Here is a 27,700-nt window from a genome sequence, read left to right as displayed (position 1 = left end):
TATGAGTCTTTTCTCTAACATTTTTTTTTATATATTTTCATAATGTTTCATGATTTTCAAAAAATATATATTTTGTCTCAAATTAATTTTGAGTCATTGCCTATGGAGAGCGTCAAAATCAGTCACTTGAGGTCACATTTTAGTTAGCATGCTGTTTCTAAAGGTGTCTTCATGAAGACAGTAGTCAACAAGGCACAGGCAAAGAACTGAAAACGTGCTTAATAAATAATCGAGTCATCTCCATTTTCAGTCTTTCATCTTATATAAAACACATTGTGATGTGCACAAACCCTGGTGTGACTTATATTATAAAAAAAGTACATGAAAGCAGTCTTGCTTTCTTTTGTGCTGTTAACTTCCATTGCATTGCTCTGAAGTGAATGAAAATGACCCACAGGATGAGAGAGGGAGAGAAGTTCCTGTTCCTGTTCCTGACCTAGTGAGCAACTGAGCATGCTCCGTTCTTCTCTGTGGCATAAAGATTAATCCGGCCGTCCACTAGCTATGGACACTTAATTCAATAACATTAAAAGCTCCTTTGTCTTTTTGTCCCATTCACTTACTATATAAATATATATTTATTTATTTCTCCTTCCTTGCTAAAGATGCCCTGGGATATTACAGAGGTAGCCATGTGCTTTATTTTCATCCATGGGACATTAATCTAAAAGGGTTTGTAATTTATTGCAGGTCATAATAGCTTAAGGATTGTAACCTGACAGAATGATCGCATTATTCCCTTATCAATCTGCTTTACCCGAGAAATTACATAACTCACAAGCTGCTGTACTTTTTAAAGAAATGTGCTTCATTAAATCCATTATTATAATCCATTAGTATCACATCGGCGGTCTAATGATCAGCCACACACACAAAGACATGTTGTCAGAATAATGTTGAAACCCCAGCTCAAAAACATCTCTAATCCAGATCCAGCCTGTAGATTATGTTTTGCAGGGATTTTGCACAGCACGAGATGCAGGCCTAATCTAATGGGAGTGTTGGAGTGGAGAAATGCTTTTGGATTTTACCTCTCGGTTTCATCAGTCATTGTTGCTGGTAGGCAGGGTTGTGGATCCATATTTGGAAACTGCTATACAATATTGATGTTATCCAGCTGGTGGTGTATTTACAGCCAGGGCGGCAGTCAGATGTTGTTTCTACCTGAAAGTGAGAAAAATAATGCGTACCCAACAATAGATCCTTTAGTACAATGTTTAAAAAAAAAATGTTGCACAGACCATCAAGGTTAATAAATATCCCATTTTATAACATTTTATCGCTAACACTAAAGCTCTGTTCCAAAACCTCTGCCTTGCTGCCTACAGCCTCCATGGGCATCTGCATAATAAATGTACAGTAATAACTTATAAGTGACTGATTTGGAACACTATACTGTACGTAGCCAGCAACTAAATAACTATTCAAATTGTGCTCTTTATGTGAACCGCACAAGTGGCACTTGCTAATCTAGAAATGCGATATTATGATGACTATGTATCCGTAGCACACACAAATATTGGCTAAATTGCCATTTTGATTAAATTTATAATTTTCTAAATACTTTTCAGTGCTGAACTAAACAAAGTAGTACTGAATAAATATTTTGAGTGAATGATCTGAACGAATTGGTTGAGTAAATGATTCAATGACTCATTCATAAAGATGATCACTTGTATTTCTGAATTGATCTTTTTGCCTCTTTTATTAGTGAATTCAGACATTATACTCTTGCCACATTCTGTTTTTTTCGCCTACTATATAGTAGAGAAGTATGCGATTTCAGATGCAGTCGCAATAAACATTTTTAGTTCAATCTTGACTGAATCTTTGCAGTGCATTCTGGGATTGCCTGAACTGAAAAAAATCATCATATGATGCTGTCTTGGAAACTTCTCAAAAATGAAGAATCGTATTAAATTATATCAGCATAATGTTGCTGTCTGTAACGTTCAGCCTGAGTTTGAGTTTCGTTTTTTAATGGACTTTTAGTTTGTGTTTTCTTGGTTTCCTGTGTTTAGTGCCGGTTTCCTTTGTTGGCATTTTCCCGCTTCGCGTTTGTTTCTGTGGTTACAGATTATGTTCACCTGCACCTCGTCCTTATCTCTCGAGTATTTAAGCCCCGAGTTGGTTTTGTTCATCGTCCGGTATTGTCTCTGTGTGGTACACACTGCTCTTTGTTGCGCCTGTGCGTTTTTGTGGATTGTTGTTTATTTTGATTTGTTCAGCAAGGACACAGTAAATTTGTTTAACAGTGACAGTAGAGACATTTATAATATTGCAAACGATTTCTATTTCTAATAAATGCTGTTCTTTTGAACGTTCTGAAAAAATGTATCACTGTTTCCACTTTCCACCAAAATAGTATGCAGCACAACTTTTAATAATAAGAAATGTTTCTTGTGCACCAAATTAAAATGATTTCTAAAGGATCATGTGACACTGAAGACTGGAGCAATGGCTGATATGCTGTACACTGCAGTGTGAGAGGAAGAAGAATGCAATAGTATATTCAGTTGAGGAACGAACAGACTGTGAGTGAGGGGAGATGTGAATTATTCATATCATTAAGCCATCCAGGACCCTGCAGAGTTAACAGTGAACTAGAGTGGGATTAGTCTGATGACACACACACACACGCACGCAAGTACTGACAAAAAGATAAAGGCCCAAACCCAGAGAGCAAGGCAATTTAAGACCAGGAAGACAAAATGGAAAGAGAGAGAGTCACATTCTGGCGTCTCACAACCCTTTGCGCTGATTTACTGCACTAGTCAATTATGTGCCTGGACTCCAGCAATGCATTTGTGCAGCCAACTGCGAAATATTCAAGTGCTCTGTAATTAGTGAGTGATGTCTGCCATTGAATTAACAGTAAACAAAGCACATTACAGCTCTTCCCAGCGAGAGCTCAGACTCCTATGAAGGTTTGAGGGATTTGAAGTGTCGTGCATTTTATGGCGTCTTCTATGATCAGCTGAAAGGATTCTGTTAGAGTTAAACGAATTTCTGAGTTCTGAAGTTCCTTTGGGTTTCACTTTTTATCTCACAATTCTGACTTTTTATCTCAAATTGCGTGTTAACAATTGTGAGATATAAACTCGCAATTGCGTGTTATAAAATCAGAATTGCGTGATATAAAGTCACAATTGACCCTTTGCAGGGAGCTTGATTGACAGGCGATCTGACCAATCATATTTCGCCATCCGCCATTTTGTCCGACAAAGCAGTCGAGAGAGTTATAGATTAACATGGGAGGATTTGAACTTGAGAAACGGAGTGTACTGTCGCCTTTCCGCAGTTAAAACAACATTCCTTATGTTCAGTCATGTTTATTTGATGCTATAAATGAACTAGAAAGAAGAGATGATCGGTTCACGAGCAGCTTTAACTGATGCTCTACAGCGATCTGTCACGACACATTAAAGAGCCTCAAAACGGTATTTATTGTTTAAATTTCTTTTTAAAAATGACCAAATTTGAAAGGTGAGACTTTGTTTAATGTTTAATATCAAAAGTAACCGAAAAGTAACCTCTGTCCTGTCTGTCAGCGTGTTGTCTGTCTCCTCTCTGCTCCGCAATGTATTTGTCACTGTGTGAGAACATGGTATGGCGTGAGAGCGGTGTAGCTTGTCGGACATAGCGACAGTAACTAAGGGGGGCGGGTCTTTGCAAACGGTCAATTATGACTGTATATCACACAATTGTGACTTTAAACTCGAAATTGTGAGGTAAAAAGTCGTAATTATCTTTTAAAATGTTTTATTCTGTGGCGGAAACAAGCTGTCTTTGAGTTTATTTTTGATTGTGGTATCTTGGCGAATGCGAACAGTTTGAGACACTGTGAGAATGTGGGGGTATTTCCTGAGAATCAAGAGACTTATCCAAAAGTGTCCATTTGCTCTCCATCGTTTAATGCTGTCAAGGAGCAATAATTAAAATAATTTTTTACTCTCCTGTTGGCAGCCAGAAATGTCTGTTTTTAACTTTGTCAGCATGTTTGTGGAAAAAATTAATGTAGGAAAAATGCGTGCGTGTGTGTGTGTGTGTGTGTGTGTGTGTGTGTGTGTGTGTGTGTGTGTGTGTGTGTGTGTGTGTGTGTGTTTGTTTGTGTGTGTGTATTTGTGTGGAGTGTGTAAAGTTCGACTGCAGAACTGCTGAATAATCCAGAAGTAGGTTGAAAATACGTCCCACTATAAGTCAGAAAAGCTGAGGTGTTAAATGAAACTGCAGCACTCAACAGTCGGCAGGTTTGATTCGCTCCTAGCTCGACTTTTACCTCTGAACAAGCGCAAATAATAAGAGTCAAATAAAACTTTTTTGAAATGACATTTTAAGGCACAATTTATGAAGGTTATCCTTTATAGACAATGTGAAATTAAAATGTATTTACTTATTAATAAAGGTCCCTGGTCTCAATGTGCATGATTTATCAGTGCACCTTATTCTAAAAAATATGTTTTCATAATGTTTCATATAAAAATGTAATGCGTTTCTCTGCCTTTGAAAAATAATTTTCTTTTCTACTGATGTAACTGAGGCAGTATAGGCAGGGAAAATAATAATAGCCAATAACATCATATTTTATTATGTCCCGTCCTACGTTATTTCTGTTCTGTTTCACATAAATGTATCTTATTATGGAAGTTTATCTCTCCCTTGTGGCCCACAGCACTGCTCTGGTGAACTAGAATACCTTTTTACGTCATCTGCCTATGATGCCTACGTCAAATGCTCTTCTGATACCAAAGGGTTGGTCTCTTTTAGAGGATGATATACTAGATAAGACTTTCTTTGAACTGCTGCTTATGGAGAATGCTGACTGAGATTTTGCCGGCAGGGATTTTCTTAATTCCCCAGTTTGACGCATTTTCAGATTTGCTTTTTTCTGGCCTTTCCTCCTGCATTTGTCATCATTAATGCTACCTAGAGTGACTATTAATTCAGCTTAAGTAAAAATTTGTTTTAACAAATTCTAGCCCGTAAAATTTACAATTAGCTTAAATATTGTAATTTTTTGTAATTTTTTTTTAAAAATTAGCTTTATTTCAGATATAGTTGTCAGTTAGCTGATTTCTAATATTTATTGAAGTTTATTTGTTTAAGTTTTTCATCTAATAGCTCAACCTACCGATTGTTCAGATGATGAAACGTCTTTCCAGAAAAAAAAAACATTAGACAAAAACCCCATATAATAGTTATGAAAGTTGTGAGTTATGAAAATTACGTGATCTAGGACCTTTATACAGTGCATGTAGTTGTAAAGACTAAGTCTATCCCTCACAGCCTCGTTTTTATTCGTGTTGAATTTAAAATGGCGTCTAACCTGTCCAAGGTCTATATTTATATTTTATATTTTTTCAGTTTTGTTTCATTTTAATAAAATTATAGTTTGAATAGTCTTGGTTAACAACAACGTTGAACTTGTCCACACTAATACGTTTGTGTATCTTTTCTCTCTGTTTTTGGCCTTCCGTCCACATTGAGACGGCGTTTTAATGAATGAAAATGAAGTGTATACATTTGAAAACGGCGTTTTCGCTTTATAGTGCGGACTTTGAAAACGGAGGTATTTGAAAACGACAACGCATGTTTAGTCATGTGACGCATGTTGTACAGATTCACCGGTTTTGTGCCTGTTATGTGCTATTCACTTTTACACACTTGCTAAAATACTTTACTCACTCTTCATAACACAGTCCTGCCAAAATGTCAGAATTTAGACAGAATGACAGAATATAATTTTGCTAAATAAAATGATCCTGCCAGAAGAATTGTTTGATAACTGTACCATGTCTTGTTCTGTCTGTATCATCTCAGTGAGCTTTTATGGGGTTTTACAGTAAGCAGCAAGGTGAATTTAGCATTTTCCGACATTTCAATGTGGACAAGAAACTTTTGGAAAACGCTAGTGTGGACGGCGAGCGTTTTGAAACGAAAACGCCTTTTTCAAAAGATGTCTGATGAATGTTGTCGTAACCAAAGTTGCGTACACATAAACAGATGGTAATACATTAGAATCCATTAGACAGGAGTTTGTTGTGTTTGTGTAACAACATGGCCGCCCTATATCATTAAATGCATGCTCTGAGACATAAACAGCACAGGCAGCAGCAAGGACATCTGTCTTTTCAAGCTGATGTTGTTCTACGGTATCTGCCGCCCACACACAAGATACCTGCCAGCGGTGTCAAGATGGCCCCCAGCCCATCCGACAGGGCCCAGATTGGCTCCCGGTGAGCAGAAATGTTTTATGACCTGCTACTTCCCCTGAGTAAATCAGCCACACTGCCATTGACAGCCTCTCAAAAAACACACACACACGCGATGTAGAACCGAAACCACACTGCTGTTCAGTTGTTTTTATGTTACAGGACCCTGAACTGTATTCAGATTTGTGCTCATTCTCATGGTCTTGTGACAAGGGTTAAAATTGGATTGTGAGGCACTGCGAGTCCGTAATTTGATTGTGTGTATTGTTCATACACCCGTGGGGATTTTATTCTTCACTCTGGTTTTGGTTGTCATGGTAAATTCTTGAGATAATAAGTCTGGAGATTTTCCTTTGGTGAGGAAAACACAAATGTCATTGAGGGACCTTTTGACCCCTGTGCGTCTGAGATCATTTCATGTTGTGTTTTCTTTTTTTAAAGCTGGATGTGTTATCAGAGGCAGGTCAGATACAGGTCAGGCCAGTCATTCGGGTTTTTACTTAACCTGCCCACATTTTATATAAAAAGATACAGTGTATTTTTTTTTTACATTTGACATTGATGTTTTATCTTTATTAGAAAATTGCTAGGTTTCTAATTTGCAATAACAACAGAAAATTATATGATTGTATGCAGTGTTGTTATTGTTAACTAAAAGCTAAAGGTTCATTCAAAAGAGTAATACTGCATACTATAATAGTATATAAATATATATTTTAAAAAGTAATTTATTCATTTTATATATGATCTATCTTGTGTGAGTTTAAGGCAGGAAAATGCAGGCTTTGCACAGGAAAGCATCACTCACTTTTTGTTTAGTGAATGTCAAATCTAGTTTCATATACAGATGGATCTGGAGTTATTAATTTAAACAAAATGATGGTTACATTTTAACTTCTATTTTTGTTTTGGAGATTTTACATTTTGGAGGTCTTTTACCTTTAAAATGAATCGAAGAGTAAATAAATCAATATTATTAAAACGGAAATCTCTATAATTAAAGGTCATCCATAATTCTCCTTGCCAATCTCCTTGCCAATAAAAATCTCTCTCCATCTGCTCTCTTGTTTTATCCCACACCCCTCCCTATAGCAATATTTCCTCTTTTCTCTTAATTTCAGGAGAATTTAGCTTTTCCATGACAACATATTCCTGCCAAACCTCTGATGATTGACAGATAGAGTGATTGAATAATATTAAAATCCCAGACATAAGCCAGACATGAAGTTTCTGGCATTAAAGAGGAGAGGTTGAGTGTCTGTTTCCCCCCTCATTATTATCATATTCAGCTTCAATTTCATGCATTATTTTACGTCCTGTCTTTCTCACCTCTCTTTGCATATTTAAGAAGGTTATGCGCATATCTTAACAGAATCTAACGCTACTCGTTAATAATATACCTCAGAACACTAGCGGTTTGATGGTGACCAATCAAGCGCAGTTGAGGTGTATGATGGTAATTATATCTGGTTGTCAGGGTCTCACAATGATGTCATGCTGTCCAAGGCTTGGTTACCAGGGTGTTATTTTAGTATTATTTATATACTAGTAGCCTATTTATTTTGAATTAGCTTTTTATTTTTCATTTTAATTTTAGTTTAGTTTTTAGCTATTTTTGGTCATTTTAGTACTTCAGCTTCAAGTTATTTTATTTCAATGACTTGCCAATGCAACATTTCTAATAGACCTGAGTCAGGGTGGCGTCATATTTAGTTTTTGACAGGGAAAATGAGGCGGTGTGGGATAGAACTAGTGCGTTTGTATGTGGATGCAGATGTTTCTAGCTAGCTACGCAAGCACTATTTTGTTAGCATAGCATAAACCTTGTTTTATGGCCCGTTTTCTCTTTTAGGTCAACTATTGCCGTAGCTCTTGTTGAGTTAGTTAGTTAAAATGAGTTGAACTGTCAGCATGTTTACCTGAAAAACAACGCAAGCAGTTTGACATTTGAAGTTAAGTATATCGCCCCCTCGAGGCGAGGTTTGTTACTGCCAGGCTAGCGCAAGAACACATAAAACATAATGAAAATACTTGAAGTGTGTATGACAGTAAACTCCAGGCGGAAAAAACAACAACAAAACAGGTAAAAAACCAACCTGTGCTGGTCAGACTGGGAAACTAGGCAGCTTGACCAGCTACAGCAAACTTAAACTTAAACCATCTAAGACCAGCCAAACAGCTTAGACTGGATTTTAGTTTTTTTTCAGCAGGGTTATCCTCTTTGTTGCTAATTGTACAGCATTGCATAGCATTGTTTAGCCTCTGCAAAGCTAATCGATGGATGTAACTGTGGACATCCTAGCATTAGCGTTCTGCGCCACATTAACAACTTCACTTTAGCATAGATCCCTCTGATAGATCATCAGTGTTAATTGACCTGAAAGCTCCAGACACAATAGACTAATTAATCAGTGTTCTGCGTTCAAGAAACTGTTGAAGAGGGGAGAAGTTTCGGTGATGTACACTTTCCATCTGTCAGGTCTCAGGGGTGATGATTCATCGTAGCTCTGGAATCACCTGTCTGTTCATCCCAATATGGCTGCCGTGTACTAAAGGTTTCACACGCTGTCCAAACACTTTACAAAATTAGCCTCTGGTGTGCACCACCTGTGTGAACAACAGGTTTCGGCATAATAGCAGCACGCACATCCACTAGGGCTGGCGGTATGACGTATATACAATTCAGCGGAAGAAATTTGTCAACTGGTAGAGATTCGGCTGTTCATTTGAGTCGTATTTATAATATAGTGTTTTGAGACATGTTTTTACTCAAGTGCTACATAATGTGAAGCTCACTCTTTTTTTGTTATGGATAAATGTATCTTTTGGTTTGTGTCCATCAACTAAAAATAAAAAATAATAGTTATTTAAAAAAATCTAATGACATTTTGAGGTTTAATTTTTATTAAAATACATGGTTTAAGATATTCATATTACCATAAAAAAATGTGGGTTTGGTACGTTTTTTTTTTTTAAAAAGTCTTTGTTATGCTCACCAATGATGCATTGTTTCGATCAAAAATAAAGTATATATTAATATTATTACAATTCAATTTGAATATATTTGACAAAATAATGGAAACCTGAATTTTCCTCCAGTCTTCAGTGTCACATGATCCTTCAGAAATCATTCTAATATGATTTGTTGCTCAAGAAACAGTTTTTATTATTCATTTCTTATAATTATATGTATGTGGAAACCATGATAAATTCTTTGATGAATAGAAAGTTCAAAAGAACAGAATTTATTTGAAATAGATATCTTTTGTAACATAAAGTCTTTACTGTCACTTTGGATCAGTGCATCCTTGCTGAATAAAAGAATGAATATCTTACTGAGTAAACTCAGTGTATATGCAGTTACTGCGATGGTCATACCATCCACCTTCACATCACTCACATCATTGACAGGCTTGAAGATCGACTTTATTAAATATCGTGTGCACCCTAACCAAATCAAAAGGTCTGTCAATACCACGAGAGGGCTTACTCACAATCCAGTATTATTAAACTCACCCGTTCTATTCTGTATTTTCCCGAGGCTGGATGTTTGATCCACAATAGGAAGGCTTTTTGTGCATCCGTCTAGCTCTGTTTCTAATCTCCAGGCATCAGTTTTATTACCGTAGCTGTGGCCTCTTTGGACCCTTGGGGAGGCAGAGTTCCTGCTCTCTGCTTGCGTCCTGTTGTCTGTTAATGTCATATTTGCTCTCAGTAATTCATCACTTACTTATCACGGTTCTTCATCGGTTCTCGGATTCATTCGTCGGGCCTGACCTTGCCATATCCTCCTCTTTATAGATAGCCTAATATTTCTGTGCAGCTCAACCATGCTGTCAAATATTTCTTGAAGAGCAGCTCTAGAGTGTGTATACATTTCTCAGCTTATCTGAGCAATCAATAATGTCTAATTTAAGAGGATCGTGTGAAATACTGCATGTTGCTATGGAGACTTTCAAACCGGTAGTCTTGATTTGATGCCACACCAAAATCCTAAAAGCCCTATATAAAATGCCTCACTCACTAATGTTTGCTGTTATATTATTTCTATAAAAAAAAAAAAGTCTGTTTTCTCCTATTTACAGTCCATTCATTAGTGGTGTTTGCTAAGTCTAGCTGTTATTATTGAAAAAAGAGGGACATATATAGGGAACAGTATATGGAAGAGCTCTTTTGACATGGGATAGTAATCAACACCTTTGTAATGCCCTATAGCAACAACCCATAATACCCTAGCAACCGCACAGGAATGTGCTAAAAAAAACTCTAGCATCATGGCAGCATGATAAGCATGTGCTAGCTTCTTCAGAAAATGTAAAAAGCTATTTTTTTAATTCATATTTTGTTCATTAAAAATCACAAACACATCCTCGTTGTTCTCTGTTTTTGTTCCTTTGGTGCGAGTGTTGATTTGGTGTGATTTTATTTTAGCATTTGTAGCTGGTACTGCTGTAAACACAACCTTTCAGTCGAAGGTGTTGAGAAGCATAGATTGATCTTTTTCTCTCACTTGTCTTGTATCTATTTATTTTTTTTCCCTATAATTTTTCTCATCCATATTGGATTGTAGCATTCACTTTTTACAATTCAGGTGATTTCCGATGGATAAGATAAGCCCCATCCTATATCTTTTCTCACTTAATATCCTGTTTCACTCAGAAATATGTCAGTTTACAGAAGTAAAGTGAGTAAAATGTGACTTTAAAGGATAATTCCGGTATTTAACACCTTGAGTCTATATTGTAGTTTGTTTTGGATGAACAAGAGTGGTGGACAACATTTTTTTGACAATGGTTCCTCTCTCGAGTTTTTGACTATAATATAATTGGCCATGGAGCCATTTAACATTGGAGTCAATGGGCATGTCCGAAAATGTCATTAAAACAGCCAATAATGTTCGTTTACAAAACTGTTAAACTCACCGAGTGGTTAGTGGTGTTCGTTGATGATTATAAACAATATATCGTCGCAATATATGATTCCAATCCGTTTATTTTGCTATAGTGGAACTATTTTTTCAGACACTTCACAACCGTGTAACTTCCGCTCAATATTTGAATCTTAAGCGTTACACACTCCCGACCACTTGATGGCGATAACCGATGTTTATGTCTCGCGGAACACTCACGGTCACAGTCGAGTTCAACTTCATATTGCACTGGTCAGTGGTCACGTCTTTCAATATTTTCAAGGTTTTGTTTGTTTATTTCGCTTACTCTCCCGGAGCACAGTTGCTCTGCTCGCTAGCCTTATGAGAAACGGAAGCGAGCAAAAAGACTACATCGACCAAATGTAAACAGCCCCTTTTCCGTTTCCGGTAGCGCATTTATATTACCGAGCACTCAGTCCTTCAACAGAATTCAATGGGATTTTACAAAATGACTAATAAAACACGACAGAAACTGTATTTCGCAACACTTTTTGTTTCTGGAACATCAACTAACATCACTAATCACTCGGTGAGTTGCACAGTTTTGTAAACGAACATTATTGGCTGTTTTAATGACATTTTCGGACATGCCCATTGACTCCAATGTTAAATGGGTCCATGGCCAATTCTTTAGTCAAAAACTCGAGAGAGGAAACATTGTCAAAAAAATGTTGTCCACCACTCTTGTTCATCCAAAACAAACTACAATATAGACTCAAGGTGTTAAATACCGGAATTATCCTTTAATCCTGCTTAGATAGTAATTGGAGTACCATGATTAAAGAGGACCTAGAATAGGTATTGGAATAGGGGTCTACTAGAATAGGTTTTCATGCTTAAATATTAAAAATAAAAGTTAAAAAAAATTAAAAAATATTTAGCATTATTGCAGCACCTCTCTGTCCAAACTGTCAATAACGCTATGGCTGTGTCCGAAATCGCCCCCTATACCCTAAAATAGGGCACTATTTGAGGGGACAGCCATTTGTAGTGTTGTCCGAAACCATAGTGGACGTTATCGAGAGCACTCATTCAATCAACCAGGCCACGCCCTTTTTTTGCGTATGCCTTGGGTGGAAATTATTTAAATGAGGAATATTATGATGTGTACATTCCTGGATGTGTACCCCCCCCCCCCCCCCCCCCCCCCCCCAACATTCTACATTCGAAAGACTACATTCGAGGCGTTTCAGAAACAGTGCTTACGGATAGTAGGCAGTGGGCCAAGTCTGTTTTTCTCCTTTAGTTTTCGATTTGATAGATCTCCTCCAGGGAACTGGTTAATTTTTTATAACTGGCTTTATAAATTGTTGTTGAGCACATTACTGCTTGTTTCCAACGTCAATTGTTGCACATTAAAAATATAACGTAGATATAATCTCGCTAGCTAACCACAAAATGTTAGCCGGAGTAAGAACCAATCAAAGCTCGTGTTGTTACCTTGTCAACTTGAGTTGACCAATCACATCATTATTTGAACCGGTGACCGAAGACCCGGATGTGAACTGAACTCGCGGGCGCGGCGGCCGGTCAGTGGCGAGTCCTCCGTTTTTTGGCTACAGTGTATGACTGCACCACACATCGTGGAAAGGTAGGTAACTGATTAGCACTAGCATTATCCGAAACATTGTAAAAAGTCTGAATGCATTGGTCTTGGCATATGTTCGCCGAATGCTACACACGTGGGTAATGGTAAGCTATTTTTGTCGTTTTAAATGTAGTATACGGCAAGTTGGCTAGTGTTAGCACCTGAAGTAACTTTGTATGGTAGGATCAGCTTTTTTTTCTGTGGATACCGCAAGCTAATTATTTATTTAACTGTGTGTTGTAAAGAGTTTATCAAGGGCTTATTTGCATTTGTCTTAAAATGTTGACTATGACGCTGAAGTTTTTTTTTTTTCGTCCAGAAGAAGAAAGTTTTAAAGTTTTTTTCCATCGTTCCTTCCGTGTAACTAGCTAACAGTTATATGAATTTATCTTATTTGAAGTGAAGCTTATGTACTGCGGGAGTATTTCCCAAACATCTCCAGGAGTAAGTTACACGATACACGTTGTCCTGCCTGTTTTAGACAACTCCCTGCTCCAACACAGATGATATAAACAGCTTCCATAGTTCATAATGAGTTGACAGTTTGAATCAGCTATGTTGGGGCAGTGAGATGTCTAAAACACACACGGTTATATAGTTAGCTTACGTTATCTCCTGATTCCTGTCTAATCCCACATTGTATTTTGTATATTTTGCATGCGTTTCCTCTCCTGACGGTGAAGCCGACATCGGGCTGAAGGCAGACGCTCTTGGAACACCTCACTTGGGTGAAGTAGGCAACATATTAACGGTATCTCCATGAGGCAACGTCCACGTTGGATTTATTTTGTATAGTTGGCTAATGTTATAGTAAGGCAAACATTAGATAAGGGGTTTTCAAAGTCTGAGACTGCGTGCCTTCAAACAAAGCGTGGGAAACGACGTGCCCCCCACCACATTTTTAGTTTACTTGGTAAGTTTCGCTCAATTCCTGGATGCCTTTGGGATATAATTATATATTTTTTATCCCATAGGCACTCAACATTTGAGCCAAAATAGCCTAATATTGCTGAACATAACTTCTTACTGCACCAAACAGTTATAAACAAAGGTCTGTCCTAAGGCATTTATTAGTTTCAGCCTGATGAGGGGAAAACAGTTCCCCAAAACTACTGTATCTGAACTCTCACACATGTGGGCTATTCTGTGTGATCTCCTTTTGATAACTAATGCAAGTAATGTAATAGTTTCACTTCCATTGATCCTCCCCTGAAACTGTTTGGAGGCCCGCCACACACTTTGAAAACCCCTGAGTTAGATTATCAACGGCTAACTAGGGCTATTTAGTGAATTTACAACACCAGACAAAAACGAACTTGAACCAGATTAACTTTTATTAGTGTCATGTTATTTAAAGATGTACTCAGGCCATGGCTGCACGCTCACAATGTTGTGTGTTTCATCCTTAGACAGCGTTGGTGCAGTTCCTACATATGGCGCTTTTCCACTGCATGGTACGGTACGGCACGGCACGCTTTGGTGCTTTTCCACTGCATGGTACGGTACGGCACGGCACGCTTTGGTGCTTTTCCACTGCATGGTACGGTACGGTTAGGTACGGCTCACTTATGGCGCATTTCAACTGCATGGTACGGTACGGCTCGCTTTAAATGGTACCACCTCTGTTGAGGTTCCAAGCGTACCGTACCGATACTAAATGTGACGTGAAAACACTGCAGATCACTGATTGGTCAGACAGAATCGTCACTTCAGCGTCATTGTATTTGCGTCACGAGACACTAAACCCGCTAGATGTAAATAGCCAGACAACAGCCAACGCGGTAGCACCTGTTTTTAGAGTATTTACTTGACAAAAGAGGTAAAAAAAAATCAAACAAGAAATGGCTGAATCGTGGTCAGTGGACGAGGTGCAGTCGTTCCTCTCGTTGGTTGCCGAGGAGTGGATCCAGCGAGAGCTGGATGGGGCAACACGGAATGAAAAAGTGTTCCAAGAAGTAGCACAGCTCTTAGCCGCACACGGCTACCACCGGACCTACAAACTTAAAAAATTTAAAAAAACTAAAAAGTGACTACCGAGCCAGTAGAGGCGGCAACTATTAACGATCAGTCCCACCCACTTTGAAGCGGTACTAACTGCAGTGGAAAAGCAACCGAGCTAAAGCGAACCGAACCGTGCCGTACCGAGTCGAGTCGTACCACGCAGTGGAAAAGTGAAGCGAGCTGAACCGTTCCGAGCTGAACCGAGCCGTACCATGCAGTGGAAAAGCACCAATAGACACATGTCTGTGCATGGTAGCTGGTGCTTTCTACATGTGCAGTTCCCCCCCACACATTGTAATACTTTGCACTGGCAATGCACAAGCTCCAAGACACTTTTTGGTGCTGGTGGAAATGTCATCCAATGAACTGCATAGAATTCCCCCTCGATCCTCCATCCATGCTGCATTGGGGGAGGTATGTCTGGCAGGCTTTGCAAACTTCTCCTGTAGAACAGAGGAATAGAAAATATTTTGGTATATATTCCAGTATGAATAGGATGAATTGTCAGGTAGACAAATATGACAAAGAATGTGTTTATCAAAGGTGGTTACTTTTAATCTAGTAATCTCACTGTTTAGATTTGTAAGAATACCATGTAATGTCTTTGTTTCAAATAAAACATTCCTTTAAAAAAATGACTTGTGTTCAATTCATTGTCAACCTTACACTATTCACTGTAATCTTATATTGAATATGCTTTTTGCCCTTGTTAAATCTCCAGCTTTTCAATAAAATTAAGATAAAGTGTTCAAAAATATACATGAATAAAAAATCACTTTGTGTAGTTAAGATTCACTGGTAGTGTGAGGTTTATTTAACATACTTTCTTAAACTAACTACAATACACACATACTTAGCCAAAGTTACACGATCAATACACAATTATTTTAATAGAAAATTTGCAGAATTTATGGATTTGATACATACCTTCAGTATCTTTGGCTGCCATTTCTCTCCTCCTATATGCTCTTGCAATGTGATCATTATTGGTGAAGAGCATGTAGCATTCCCTATGGAAGCCCACATTAACTGGCACATCTTGGGCTCTCCAGGTTTCTGTTAAATTGAATGTTGCTATGGCTTTTTCAGCTATTAAACTCTCAGCAGTGTTGAGGTTAACCCATTTCTGGGCACACTGAACAAATGATGCCCAACTTGTTTGAGAAAATAAGGTTATTGGGCTTTTTGCCCTAGAAGCAACATGTATAACTTACAGCACTTCATATTGTCGCACACCGGCTGTCAATCGCGTCCCGCTTTGTTGTTATGCGGTCTATGTAAATTTCTATGTATGTCACGGGTGATCAATAACCTTAGAGGTCTTCTGACGGTAAGTGCACAATGTATAGTATATCTCGTGTAGACAAAAAGTATATAAAGACTATTTAAATCGCAGGATTTCGTTATAAAGAGAGCAAAGTTACTGTATCAAATATGTTTGTTGTCAGGGAGACGTGACAGGTTGTCAAGGAGACGGGTGATTTGTTTACGTTTTCTGGCGCTACGATTTAGTAGTTCTACAAATTTGCCCGTTTAAAAATGTAAGAGTTTAAATCGATATCTTCATAAAATGTGCACACATCAACGTTGGAAACAATGATTACACTACTTATAAGAATTTTTACATGCCATCTGTAAACAAATCACTTAGTTCCTTGGCAGGGATCTGTGAAATTCACAATTTCGGGGTCCGGCCCACGGCCTATAGAGAATAACTCCCTGTGCTTTGTGACTTTGCCGACCTATTTCATGCTCAAGCAGCAACATTACACACTAACAAATGTTTTTTTTTTTTTAAAGCATAATACCGTAGGTCCTCTTTAAAATGTTAGCAGGGTTATTTGTTTTCTGAACAGTGGCAGATAGGGGGAGAATTTGAGAGTGTTATTTGTTATTTTCTGTTCTGTTTGGTGCTGTTGAAAATAGCTTACAGTAACTTTTCAATATCTCAGGAGTTTGTATCTCATTACCATACGTGAGTGATACAAATCTGTGTGCCTTCAGACTGTTGAAATCTGTTCATGGATGCTCTCCTGAGCTGAATGCTGTTTTAGTAAATCAGTTTTCAAACAGTTCATTTGTTTTCTAAAAAAAAGTATTGGTTTGTTTGCCGCCATGGTAACAGATTGTCGGAATGTTTACTTTGAATGAATCGCTTTCAGTATAAAGGAACCAGAGGTGGACAAAAGTACACAACATCCTTACTTGAGTGAAAGTACAGATCCTATTGGTCAAAAATTCAAATCGTCAAACCCAGCTACACAACCATAATTGTGTACCTTTCAAATATAGTGAAGTTAAAGTAACAAGCTTCCAGAAAAAATAATACTCAAGTAAAGTGCAGATACTCAAAAAGTTTACTTAAGTACACACTCAAGTAAATGTACTTCATTACTGTCCACCTCTGAAAGGAACAGATACTAAACTAATGAGGACATGATTCGATAATTGTGAGATTCATGATTCGTGAGTGCTATGCAATGTTTTTACTTTAGGAGGTATTGAAATATAAAAAAAAGCACGTTGCTTGGATTAAAATTGGCAAAAAATGATTTCATTAGTCATTATTAGATCTGTGTAAGATGAATCAGACAGTTTCAGCTGCACAAAGTATTTGCAGTATTTAATGCTGGATGCTTGTGTTTATGAAGCTTTCTGTATTGATCAGGAGTTTACACATATGCACTGTTATTGGACCAACTCCAGAGCAAATAATGAAGGAAAATAGTAATTAAGGAGTAGCAAATTACTGAACAAGGAGTTATTTAAGATCTCTCTCTCTCTCTCTCTCTCTCTCTAAGATGTCTCCCTCTTATTGACTCATTTTAATCAATGATATTAAGGTTATCGTCATGGAGCTGCGGCATATCCCATCATGCTCTTCGTCTCAGAGCATCAGTGCAGGTTTAGCAGCCGCTGTGAAAAGGAAATGAAAGCAGTGCTGTTAATGTCAGTCATTTGACAAACACACGTGGGCTGTAGGCAGTTCTCATGCCATTTACACACACAGCTGTGAGCCGCCACTCAAAACCAGCATGAACATCACTGACACATCCTAACCATCATCTATAAATAAGATGTGTCGAAGGCACAACCAGTTATGGCATTTTAGATATTATGCCTTACACTCTATAAAATGCTGGGTTGTTTCAACCCAATTTTGGGTCAAATATGGACTAACCCAGCCGTTGGGTTAAATTTTTAAATTACATTTTTAACCCAACTTTGGGTATATTTGATATTTTTTAATGGCAGGTACAATATTTACTAAAAAGAATGTAAGACTTGATTTTAGCCTATATACATTAGGGTTGTGTCATGCTCACTTAGGCTGCTTTTATTTAATAATAAAAAATACAGTAAAAACAGCAGTATTGTGATTTTTATGTATTGAATAATACATAAACATACATAAATACAATTACAAAAAAATATATTTCTGGAACAAATCTGTTGATGTCCGATATTATAATCTGTGACACAGATTTGTATTTATTATTGGTAATAATATATAAATATTGATATTTATATATTAATATCAATATTAAATATTTGTTTACATGCACACCAAGTTAAATCAGTAATAATAACCAGAGAAACAAAATCAAAACAGCATTTCATAACGTTAAAATGACCCACATATTGTGCATCTATATGGATTGATCCCTTTGTTACTGAGATGAAGTCTGGAAAACACTAATGAATATTTAACGTTTATCCACAGGGCTTTGGTGCTGTATCTTTGAAAGGCAGGGTGCACAACGCTTACCAAAAGCTCCTTCTCGTCCCTTGGGGGAGAAAAAAAAAGTGTAACAGGAAACAGAGCAGAGCAGGCGGAGGAAAAAATCAAACCAAATGATCATACTGTCTCTGACTCCTGGATGACACTGACTATTCTTGGAAAGCCTGCATCCTCAGACACATACGCAGAGCTAATGCACAGATCCTCCGTGTGCCGAGAGGCGTTATATCCACAGGGCAGGGGCTTTGAGACCGAATCAAGATGGTAGATGTGAGAAAAAGAAAAAAAGTGTTGTTTATCGTCACAGCTCTCTCTCTTTTAGCACATATCAATATTTGCAACAAAAAAAAAACATCTTGAGAAATGAGGATATTTGGAGATGAAATGAGCGTTACGGAACAAAGCAAATATCTTACCACCTCAATATCAGTTTAGAGAGGGAAAATCCCTATCATTTATCCTGTTTTGATCTTTTCCTTCTTGTTGTATTGCTGTGTTTCAGGTATTTATGAACAGACGTTTCTTATATAACTGCAGTGCTCCTGTCCTGGATGTGAAGATTGCCTTTTGTCAGGTGTGTGTTCCATACAGGTAAATTAAAAGGTAGAGTATTCATTCACTTCCATTCTGCCCGTCATTCTTATGGATGTGTCATTGCCTAAAACAAATACTGGTGACAGCATGTCTGGGTCCTTAAGGAAGATGTACAGCTTACACAGGATCAGTTCCTCGCAGCTTTCCAAGCCATTCTGAGTCGGGTTTCCCAAAATGCATTAAGGGGATCTTAATGCACTTTAAATATGCATGGAAGTGTTTTCTAAAAACCAATGCAGTCATACAGATATATCATTCAAATTAAAAGCACTTAAATGGAAAAAGAAATTCCGAATCATTTACTCACCCTTGTGTTGTTGCAAACCCATAGGACTTTCTTTTTTCCGGGAAAGTGACTTTTTTTTCATCACAATATGAAATATAATGGGTTGCAAATGCTTTTCCATGTTGATAGTTTAGCCAAAAATAAAAATTCTGCCATCATTTATTTAAACTCAAGTTGTTCTAAACCCATATGTCTTTCTATCTTCTATGGAGCACAACAATAAGTTGTTGTTTTTTGCACCCCATGAACACAAATATGTTGAGGGCGAGTTCGGTAAATGGTGACAGAATTGTAACTTTTTGAGTGAACAATCATTTTAAATTAAATTTACAGATGTATATCTTCCTTCATTTAAGGGCTCTAGATTGACGGACTTGAGTCAAGAAACAGAATATTTTGTTGACCTGATTTGTATTGTAACTGATATACTGTAACACATTTATCAGTGGAAACACTGTGATTCAATATCAGATTACATATCAGTATACTGTATCATTTCCTGTTAATGATGGAGTTACATAATGAAACTTCCCTCTGCTTGATATAAATATGAAGTACAGTATCTATTCCCAGAAGTACAGTAATCAGCACAGCAAAACATTCAATAAGCCATATGTTCCTTGGGGTTCTTGTCCTTTTCGTTTGGGCCTTAAATGTTCCTCATCACCTGTCAGAATGACCTTCGGTGTGACGTACAGTTCCCGGGTCAAGAGGGCAGTTAGGCAGAGGTGACTAGTGGATAAAGATTCTGTTAACCAAGAGGTTATTGGTTCAAATCCCAGAGGATTCATGAATCAACACTGTGCCCTTGTGCAAGACACTTAACCTCTGTGTCCTCCACAGGGACTGTCACTGTAGGAAGTGTTCTGCGGGTCAATTCAAAATAAATGTGTCCGCTAAATGACTAAATGGCAACTGACTCCTGAACCAAGTGTGTTTCATTTCCCTAAAAGTGTATCAGCTCTGTTCCAGAACCTGGCTACTGCCTATACGGGGCATGGGAGACTTCTCTCAACTGATTCCAATAGATTTTGATGCTAGCATGACACAACAAAATACTGTAAAAAAAAAAAAAAAAGCACACAAAAATATGAATGTTTTCAATATATATATTTATTATATATATATATTTTCAGTTTCGATTGTAATGAGAATCATTTATAAATATTTTATTGTCAACAAAGAGGAGCGTTATGGTTCCTGCAGTTTTCCGCCAAAATAAAAGCTCAAAGGTTTAACATTTGAAAGCAAATAAATTAATGCAACCATAAATGTTATTTTATTTTAACATATTGTAATTTTACTGTTGCTCTGTAAAATAAAATAAATGTAGAACAATAATGATAATAATTATTATTGTTTGTAATAATAATAATTCTATGAATACTTTTATTATAACATTTTGTATAATAATATAATGTATTACTATCATTATTAAATATTGCATTTAAAATAAATTTTGAATAATAATAATAATAATAATTGAATATATAAATATATAAATCACATGCTGGATTTATATATTCATTAAATGTTAAAACCAATATTACTGTATGCTGCTAGTCCTTCGGATGAGACGTTAAACCGAGGTCCTGACTCTCTGTGGTCATTAAAAATCCCAAATTTGCCCATTGGCCCCCATCCATCATGGCCTCCTAATCATCCCCATACACCGATTGGCTTCATCACTCTCCACCAGTGAGCTGGTGTGTGGTGGGCCTTCTGACGCAGCATGGCTGCCGTCACATCATCCAGGTGGAGATTTAAGGAGATTCCACCTTCATCTGTAAAGCGCTTTGAGTGCTGAGAAAAGTGCTATAAATGTAACAAATTTTTATTGTTATGAATTGTTATGCTTTTTGCCTTAAAATGTCATCTAGGTTTTGGAACAGAACTAATTTCACCACAATAATAAAACCAAACCATTCTATGTGCTCTATGCCTTGTTTCAATAAAGGCAGCAATTAATGCAAATCTTAGCTCATTAGCTTCAAATTAGCCCAGTCAGTTTAATAGGGGGGCACTGCAGTGAGGGGTTACTCCCATGATGAAGATAGACTTTATGAAGCACGTACACACTCACACACCCATACAGTATGCATCTCTCTCTCTATCTCTCTATCTCTCTCTCTCTCTCTCTCTCTCTCTCTCTCTCTCTCTCTCTCTCTCTCTCTCTCTCTCTCTCTCTCACATTACCATTTTAGCTTGTGAAATTATGTGGACAGCTTCCTCCCTTGGTATACCCGAAATATATTCACTATGTGACAGTTAGTACAATCGATTACACAGTTGGCCCTTGTGCCGTCGTTGGCATGAACTCCAGAACAGAGAGACTCTTTATTTCATTTAATATATTTAATATAGTGTGATATCTGAGATCTTCAGCCAAGCACAGATAAGATACCCTCTCTAGTAGCGAAACTGAAATGTTTAGATGTTATGGGTAAGAACCCAGCTTACAAAAATATGTTTTCTGAATGTTTTGATAAGTTATTGACATAACTTTGAGAGAACCTTTTCCAGACAAACCCCTGAGAACATTCTTTGTTAGCTGGGAATATACATCATTTCATATCCTGTGCTACTTAAAAAATTTTTATCTCAAAATTGCAATGTAATTAGGTGAAATTAAGATGCAATTGGGCGATATAACGTTGCAGGGCTATGAGACAAGCCACATTTTTACATTTAAAATCACAATAGTGAGAAATAGTGACTTGATTCATCACATATTTAAAATTATACTTTGCATCTCAAAATCAGACAATTACTTGCAGTATTTATTGGCTTTCCATGTTTGGTATTCATATATTACATATTTTTTGGCTTGTAGATATAGTCTTGCTGTGGCCTCTTCTCAAATTGTTATTGTAATTGTTGTAATATTTTTCTTCACTCATTTGTGACTCATTTCATGTAATCATTTGAATTTAGTTGCTTAGTGTGTGGTGGTTTGACCTAAATATCAAGGTCTACACATATCAATTATGTATTTGTCTGCAAATCATTTAAGCAAACTCATCTGTGTTTTTACAGTGTTAAATGAGCTTTCACATCCTGTGCTGATGAAGAGAATACAAACAGTTTTATCTATACCTCTTTATATCACTATCGAGGTGAATCATAGAATCATTTGCACATGTTTTTATGACTATGCCTACAAGTGCGTTGGAGCTGCTTATCAACTGTCTAAACACATGTTATATGATGTCCTCTGCTCATACATCCATCTTTTTCTCCACGCAGGGGTTTGGCAAACAAGTTGATGTTTCTTACATTGCCCAGCATTACAACATGAGCAAAAGCAAAGTGGACAACCAGTTCTACAGCGTGGAAGTAGGAGATTCCACTTTCACGGTTCTCAAACGGTACCAAAATCTAAAGCCCATCGGGTCTGGGGCTCAGGGAATAGTGTGGTGAGTACCCATGGTGCATCTCTTTGTGTTTTTATCGTGACAATATGTCCTTAAGGATGTCATAATGATTATCAAACATCTTGAGGCTTTGAATTTTAAGAGCGATATTTGGGGTTTTCTTGGCAGGGTGTGTGATGAATTGCTGTTCCCTTTCATTCGGTCACGTTCCGACGTGACGTCTCCGTTCCCTACTTCAGTGAACGAGGGTTTCATACGTAACCGAGACGTTCCCGGTCGACAGAAGCTAATTTGGATCCGAGTTTCAGAAAATAACCCGTCCGTTTATTGCGCTTCCCAAAATCCCAAACCTTATGATTTTTGAGCCGTGGCTAATGTGTGGACTGTGGGTAATCTGGATGAGGGGTGGCTTGTCCCCTCCCCCATTCCTCCTTCCTTGCATCTGAGCTTCAGTGGCAGCGGTACGTTTGTTGTGGAGAAGGCAGAGAGGCAGGACTGGACTGTTAATGGGATTGTTGATGTGTTCTGGCTGGTTTGCTGGCTGCAGTAATCGTGCCTGCTGGATGGACAACCCTGATCTAATTGAACTTCCTCTCCTCAGCAGCAGTCACATGATGTAGCATGGCAGCGGCATTAGCCTAACAAACGCCACATCATTCTCCAGAGAGAGAGAGAGAGAGAGAGAGAGAGAGAGAGAGAGGTGCAAAGTCACATGTCTTCCACAGACCCTGATGAAACTGGTTGTGGTTAGGTTATATTGCTGTTCAATGTTTTCAAAATGTTAAAAGCTTAGAAGTTAGTCGTTTTGTTTTTAGTTACAAACTAAGTTTCATTTATTTGAGTAGCAAATCTGTGCAAAAATCTGGCAATTTACCACGACAGCCAATTTACATACAATCACTGTAAGTAGATTGGGATGATTCATATCATTTCAATTGTGAATGCAAGATCTTTCGCTAAGAAATTGCTGGTAAATTTCACAAAGAATCGGCAAGGAACACATTGAATAAAACATGACATTTTGAAGGTTTTGGGACACTGATCAGTGTTGTATATTGAGCCATTGTTTTGTGTTGAGTAATGTTTGTTGACTGTTTGAGTATTTTTTAGAGATGTACAGCACTTTGGCCAACTTGTGTTGTTTTTAAATGTGCTTAACAAATAAATGTTGATTGATTGATTGATTGATTGATTGATTGATTGATTGATTGATTGATTGATTGATTGATTGATTGATTGATTGATTGAAGTAGAAAGGCAAATAGAATTTTCTTGTAAGCCGTACTCCAATAGCCTAATCTTTGCTTTATTTAACACTTGATTTTGTTTGTGCGACAATTTTAATTCAGAATAGTATTACTTTTCTATTATTGACAAATGTAGTAGAGAGTTTCAAGGATTTCTTGAATTTCAAGAGTTTGGAAAAATTAAGATTTTTTTCATGTTTTAGAAAGTCTCTTCTGTTCGCCAAGGCTTCAGTAATATTGTGAAATATTATTACTATTTAAAATAACTGTTTCTATTTTTGATATAATTCAAAAATATAATCTATTCTACAGTGTTCATGTGATGACAAGGCTGAATTTTTATTTTAATATGCTGTTCTGGTGCTTAAGAAACATTTCTGATTAATTATTATCAATGACGAAAACAGTTTTTGTTCGCAATAACTGAGCAGCAAATCAGCATATCAGAATTATTTCTGAAGGATCATGTGACACTGAAGACTGGAATAACGATGCTGAAAATTCAGCTTTTTCATAACCCGAATAAATTACATTAGAAAATGTATAAAAATAGAAAACAGTCATTTTAAATTGTAACAATATTTCACAGTATATATGTTTTTCTTTTCTATAAACTAACCAAACATTTATCAGAATATTAAGTATGTTTGTTAGGTTATAACCACGTTTTCATGGCATAGTTTAGCTAGCTGGGTCTGTGGAGTTATTAAACGAATCCATCAAATCATTCACAGTCCATGTTGGAAAGCTACAGTACATGCTGAATATTTAGAAGACGCAGTGCTGCTTTCCTCAGAGTAATAGAGCTATGAGCATCTGGCATCGTGCTGCTGCTGCTAAAGGTTTGGTCGCTAATAATTTATTATATCACACACACACACACCAATTTCCTGACAGAAAATGAGATTCTATGCCTGGCAGGACTCTCTCCAATATTGCATTTTGGGTAAAAAGGTGTGTGCCAAGAAAGTAAATGTACATGCATCTAGAAAAACAAACAACATTATGAAAAAATGCAGCATATCACACTCTGTTTTGAATTATATAATCCATTATGCAATACAAAGGCAATTTCTCCAGAATCAAAAAGATGCTGTCAGATTCTATGGGGACTTTTGGGCCCAAATATTGGATGAAAGCAATATGTTATATCCACATTTTTGTGTTTCGCTGACGGTAGCTTTAGTCCTCGCTGTTGTACATGCAATCTGTCACAGAGCCGTTGGGATATTGATTATTCAGATATTGATTATTGATATTGTTCGGCATAATTAAGGGCGTGGCCACTTGAGTGACAGGTGGATTGCTCTGCTGTCACTATTAGCCGTTTGTCTGTTAGCCGTCTCAGATAATCCCGCCTCTTTGCCTATTTTCGGTTATGCAGGAGTGACTGCCAAGATGGCGACGGCTGACTCCGCCCACTTTGAGCTTCAAAAATGCTCTTCAGGAACCTACGGGTGACGTCATGTACAATACGTCCATACTTTTTTACAGTCTATGATTAATCCTAGTATGCAATGAGCACTACCGTAATACTAATTTCTGATTATTATACACCCTCTCATATAAAAAATGCCTTTATTTACATGTCTTGTTCATATATGACAAGATTAATCTCAGGCACAAAGACTGTCATTTCTGAAAGAAAAATAATGAGAGCACAAACAAGTCGCTAGGACAGTTCTGAGCGGAAGTCTTGAGCGGCTGGCAGAGGGGCTGAACACTGAGATGAACTTAGTGTCAAGTTAATTACTCGTCTAGGCTGTGTTTCATTTCACCAGGCTGTCACCAAACTCCACTGTGACTGTCAGTGACTTAGTACTATCTAGAGTTCTTCAGTGTGTTGGGTTTGGGGGCATGAGATGTTTTGTGCTTTAATTACAGTGATTGAATATGGTCTTTAATGTATTTAATTAATAAAAAATGATTTGCAGTGTTTCAAAAATGCTGGAAAGTTCTAAAATCAAGTTTTTACTGTAGTGTTTATATGTAAATTCATAAGTCAACACCATTGCAGAGTATTTCCTCCTTAAAACGGCAGTGTTCCAAAGACAGTCCCAAAAACACGGGATATATGAAACAGCCTTTCCCTGCCCTCACAAACATAACCAATCCCGTCAATGTTATGATGATGAACTACTGTACATGTGTGTCTCCACTGACGTTCTGATGTTCGAAGCGTTTGTAAGGATGCTGATGTTTTAGAAGGCAGCTGTCTGACTCTGATGGAAGTACGGGAACGTGGTTTTTGTAACATTAGCAACACATTATTAAAGGCTGATCAAATAAATAATCGGTTTGTGTCTGACATTGTAAAGAGCGATACTTAAAACACATTACCATTCTGATACATCGACTTGTAGACGAGCCTGTATAATTCACTCTTCCTCTTCTTCTGAATCAGTTTCTGGTTCAAACATATATGGCTGAATTAAACCAATTTTCTACTTGTCATAGTTTAGCATTTACTACAGTTGAGCGAGTGGATCGGGAAGTCTGAGCTGGTGTGAGGGAGTGGAGGCGGGGCTAATTTGCAACTACGAATACTAAATGAAGCATGTGTGTGGAGTTACATTCAGGCTATTTTAAGGCATGAAGAAATTATTTTCACTGTGAAGAAAAACGTAAACATGTCTTTTTGATTATCAAAGATGAGTTTTAAGGGATACAATTATTGACTGCAGGGGGACTTTTATGGAGGAATCAAATTCTGTCATTTACCTCAGCAAATTATTACAATTTCAATCGATTTTTCATACAAATCTATCATATGGTTTTGAGGACAAGTCATATGGACTTGAGTTGTATCAATATTAATTATCAATTATCATTTTCGTTACATAGCAGTTTTGACACTCAGTTTTGACAAAACATTTTTTAAAAAGTATTGCTTAAAAGGAAGAATATAATATTATACAGTAAATTATGACAGAATACTATTCCTTTAGATTTGACTAGTGTGGTAAAATGTCGTGGTTATATGTCAGGTCTTTCTATTTGTATGAGCTGTGGTGTTAAAGTAGTTAAAATGGTGTCTGGTTTGTGACAGCTGCCTGTAGGCAGGGCCCTCGAGGAGCAAAACTGCAATGCATTAACCACCTGGAGAGACAGCCATGACATCATCTTTGACACAAATGGGTATCTATGGCTGCCATTAGCCAAAAAAACAACAAAATCTCTGAAACTGCCGTTACCATGGACACATCGGTTCCAAAAAAAGTGCTTTAGAAACTTTCATGCTGTCGCTCAGAGAATATCTTGCTTGCCTAAATTCATACTCAATTCTTTGCATGTCTTTTTTGTCAATATTTACCATATTCAAAGCATTTGGAATTCCTTTTACTTCCTTTTGTGATTTAGCTCATTCTGTAGATTTTCTTTCATTGTGTGTATCAGTGTTATTTAGCATCATTGAGATATTATTGTAGTTTTTATTAATATTTTAAATACATTTTTATTTGTATTATGGCTGTATCGATCAAGTTTTTTGTGCCCTTGGATATAAAGTGAATATTGTTGAATATTACATTTATTTTTTACAAATTTTCAAAAAAAATTTTTTCAAGAAATGAAATGATTTTTTAAAATGGTTTTAGTTTTAGTTAACTATAACCCCTGATATGTATGTATGTATGTACTGTAGGATTTCTCCTGTTTCGATGTACCTCACCCCCTTCTGCGTTGACCATCTGCTGTATAACAAACCCCACAGCTCTAACTGTCCAC

General features: G+C 37.1%; 1 protein-coding gene across 17 annotated transcripts in view; it reads left to right on the top strand.

Moving 5' to 3' along the window:
* The window catches only part of mapk10 (mitogen-activated protein kinase 10), a 62,742-nt gene that overhangs the window by 9,888 nt on the left and 25,154 nt on the right, over positions 1-27,700 (top strand). For 9 of the 17 annotated variants that reach the window (XM_079586869.1, XM_079586860.1, XM_079586871.1 and 6 more), the window contains exons 3-4: positions 18,976-19,047; positions 22,600-22,769. In XM_079586869.1, the coding sequence (XP_079442995.1) occupies positions 18,976-19,047; positions 22,600-22,769 (242 nt within the window). Of the gene's footprint in view, positions 1-18,975; positions 19,077-22,599; positions 22,770-27,700 lie in introns of all 17 variants that reach the window. The other 8 variants (XM_079586874.1, XM_079586872.1, XM_079586864.1 and 5 more) reach the window with 2 other exon arrangements.

The sequence above is a fragment of the Phoxinus phoxinus genome (genome assembly GCF_949152265.1).
Source record: "Phoxinus phoxinus genome assembly, chromosome: 17".
Classification (NCBI taxonomy): Eukaryota; Metazoa; Chordata; class Actinopteri; order Cypriniformes; family Leuciscidae; genus Phoxinus; species Phoxinus phoxinus.
Note: the sequence above shows the minus strand (reverse complement) of the source record. Positions and strands in the feature narration are given on the sequence as shown.